This window comes from Impatiens glandulifera, chromosome 6 (genome assembly GCF_907164915.1).
Source record: "Impatiens glandulifera chromosome 6, dImpGla2.1, whole genome shotgun sequence".
Taxonomy (NCBI): domain Eukaryota; kingdom Viridiplantae; phylum Streptophyta; class Magnoliopsida; order Ericales; family Balsaminaceae; genus Impatiens; species Impatiens glandulifera.
In genome coordinates this window covers 50,457,454-50,460,837 of record NC_061867.1, presented here as the reverse complement: position 1 = coordinate 50,460,837, position 3,384 = coordinate 50,457,454, and the positions used below count along the sequence as shown (strand labels likewise).

The following is a 3,384-nucleotide window of genomic DNA, read 5'->3' as shown; positions in this document are numbered from 1 at the left end:
TGTCGCGGTAATGATATGAGATGGTTGAGGTATAAAATATTAAAGTAAGGTCACGTGATTAGTAATGAGATATTAATTGGAGAAAATAAAATATTGGTGGTTAAATATATGAATGAATTTGTTTGTTTATAGGAGAATGAGGGTAAAGAGGTTAGTGATATGATGAGATGGTTGGTTTGCCAAAAGTGATGGTAAAGATGTTGGTATTGTTGAGATGGTTGAGTGTAGAAGTGAGGTCACAATATAAATAATATGAGAGGTCGATTAGGTAGAAAATGATACTGTTTATTAACTGAGTAATGAGAGTAAGAGATCGGAGATGAAGATGTCGGTGCTTAAGAAAAAAGTTAAATGGATGTCTTTTTATCAAATTTATTATATTTTTTTTATGAATAACAAAAACAACGATGAATGAAAAGAGAAAAACGATCACTAGGCTGTTATAATCATTGAAGTCTCCTCATGTTCAGACCATAAATGTTGACGACGAATAGATAATGAAGACGATGATTTTAATGACGACCACAATGAGTTGAGTATTGTTTGTTTCAATTTTGTAAATGTGATTTTTATTTATCTTAATAGTAATAACAATATAATAAAAGTTGAATCACAATTTAACTAGTTTAATATTATATTTTCCAAAAATTGTTTAAATGGTTAAAAAAATCTTATAAATTATGTTAATAGTAATGTTTATCCTAAGTTAATCAAGTTATATTCAAATAAAATATACACAAAATGCTATTTTATTAAGGTTGAACATTAATTATGTTTTACTTATGCTATTGAAAATATGTATATATTTAGTTTATTTAAAATTTAATCATTTTATTTGTCCACCTCTAATAAATATAATTACAAACATATAATCTTCAATGTAAAATAAAACATTAAACTTCATTTATATTTTAGTAAAAAAAATAAACTTAATTTTAAATAAATAAATAAGTTATTTAAAATAGATAAAAATAAATAATTAAAAATTAATCCATTCTTTGTAAAGCAAGTGAAGCAACTTACAGTGCAAGCATAAAAGGCTGCATTCTTATCCCTTCCGCGTAAGACAGATCATTCATATTCCGTATATATATTTTCTATAGGGGTATAAAAGTAATTTCATAGACGGGAATCAGTCAGTTATGCGTGCGTTTGTTTTGACTCTTAGCCAGTTAGGAATAAGTCATTCAATTAGTTAAAGTTGCTTAACTTCACACATAACCAAACAAAACATTAAATTGTAAAAATATCTATATATTAATTTAATTTAATTTAAATAAATAAATATTCACTTTTATTTTTAAATTGGACGGCAGTCATAATAAAACCATGCACTTCCACTTTACCCACACTTTCTCAATCCTTACTTTTTCTTTATATATATATATATATATATATATATTTATTTATATTATTTAATTAAAAATATTACCTACCAATTACCAAGTCCACACATTAGCCTTTGTTTAGTTAAGCAAGACTCTTTATTTATTGTTAAATGAGTTATCATAGATATAAATAAATTATTATGATGGTCATATTGAGACTCATTATAGAAGGATTGAAATTTCAATTTTTTTTCAAGGAGGAATTACATATGCATATTTAATTTACAAATAATACAATATAAATCTAAGCAATTAAAACGATTATATTATAATCTACCTATTAATTAATATATTAAATTTACAAAATTTAAATAATTTTTAGAATAACTATAAACATAAACTAGTTTAAATTTCATAAGAATGAGTGGTTTCATAAGAATGAGTGAGGGAGTAGAGTAAATCGATCAAACTAGAGGAGACAGTGAAAATTGTCATTACCCGTGGGTTGGTAAGCAACGCCAAAAAATGTTATATCAAATGATAAATGACTATCTACCTATATTATAAGAATTTTTTTTTATAAAATCTCAAATTTTAGAGAGCTCTTTACTTTTAAAATTACACAAAACAGTTTCAAATACAGTTAACTTATTAATTACGTAAAATTTATAAATAAATAAAAGATTCATGTCCCTCATTTATTTACCAAATAAATAAAACTCTCACTCAATTGAAATTAGATAGTTAAATTAATCATTTATATTTTAATTATTTATTTATAAATATTATTCATATAACTTGTTTTTTATAAAAAAGAAAGGAAAAATGAAATAGTTAAATTAGTCATTTATATTTTAATTATTTATTTATAAATATATTCATATAACTTATCTTTTTATAAAAAAGAAAGAAAAAAGTATTGATTCGGCTTCTTCTTTATAATGCGAAAGATATAGAACTTACTATCTGACGGACTCGGAGCTCGAAACAATACCTCGTAACTCGATAAATATTCCAAATTTGATTATATATATATATAAAATTAAATAAAAACTAAATTATTTTGACGTACAATAAGGATTATGCCTTTCTCATGCCTACACAACACCTCCACCGCCCTTCCCCACGCAACTTCCACCTCTTCTCCCTCTACAAAAAAAATTATATATATATATAAATTTGCTCTCTCCACTCTCTCACTAAACAACTAACTCTCTCTCTCCTCTTTCAGCTCTCTTCTCTCTCTAAAAACCTCTCCATATTTCATTATCTGATTTCTCATATGGCTCTAGAAGCATTGAATTCTCCTCACAAAGTAGAAGAAACTGTCGATCATCACTCGTCCGATCAGAAATGGACGAAGAAGATTCGATCCAAACGTTCAAGAACCGATTCATCATCATCAACATCAACGATGACCGAAGAAGAATATTTAGCTTTCTGCCTAATCATGCTCGCTCGTAACGGAAGATCTGAAGGTATTATTGCAGGAATTTCTGAACCAGATCTATCTACAATCTCTAAATCACTTTCCTATAACTGCAATGTCTGTCATAAATCATTCAATTCATATCAAGCTCTCGGCGGTCATAAAGCAAGTCATCGCAAATCAACAACCGCCGATGATCAATCTCAATCTCAATCGCAACCGCAACCGTCAACAACATCTTCCGCTATAAATCTGCTTAATCCGAGTGGACGTATGCACGAATGTTCGATCTGTCATAGATCGTTTACTACTGGACAAGCGCTCGGCGGTCATAAACGTCGTCACTACGAAGGCGGTGCTGCCGCCGTTGCCGCGGCGGCGGCGACGTCGTCGTCGATTGAAGGAGCTGGATCGAGTTATCAACAACAGCAGCATGATTTTGATCTGAATTTGCCGGCGTTGCCGGAATTAGGGCTTGGATTGAGCGTTGATTGTAGAATGAAAAGTAAATTGGATGAAGAACAGGAAGCGGAGAGTCCTTTGACGATGAAGAAACCGAGATTATCGATGTCAAATTTCAATTAATTTTATTTATTTATTATTATTACAGAATATATTATAGAATAG

The 3,384-nt window shown here is 28.7% G+C and overlaps 1 protein-coding gene across 1 annotated transcript; it reads left to right on the top strand.

The window, feature by feature from the left end:
- Positions 1 to 2,365: 2,365 nt before the first annotated feature.
- Positions 2,366 to 3,384, top strand: LOC124942898 (zinc finger protein AZF3-like). Its single transcript, XM_047483467.1, has one exon. It carries the CDS (start codon positions 2,611 to 2,613, stop codon positions 3,340 to 3,342), a length of 732 nt encoding a protein of 243 aa, XP_047339423.1. The 5' UTR covers positions 2,366 to 2,610; the 3' UTR covers positions 3,343 to 3,384.

What these genes read in the sequence shown, in the direction of transcription:
- LOC124942898 (XM_047483467.1), top strand. Translation starts at nt 2,611, where the DNA reads ATGGCTCTAGAAGCATTGAATTCTCCTCACAAAGTAGAAGAAACTGTC.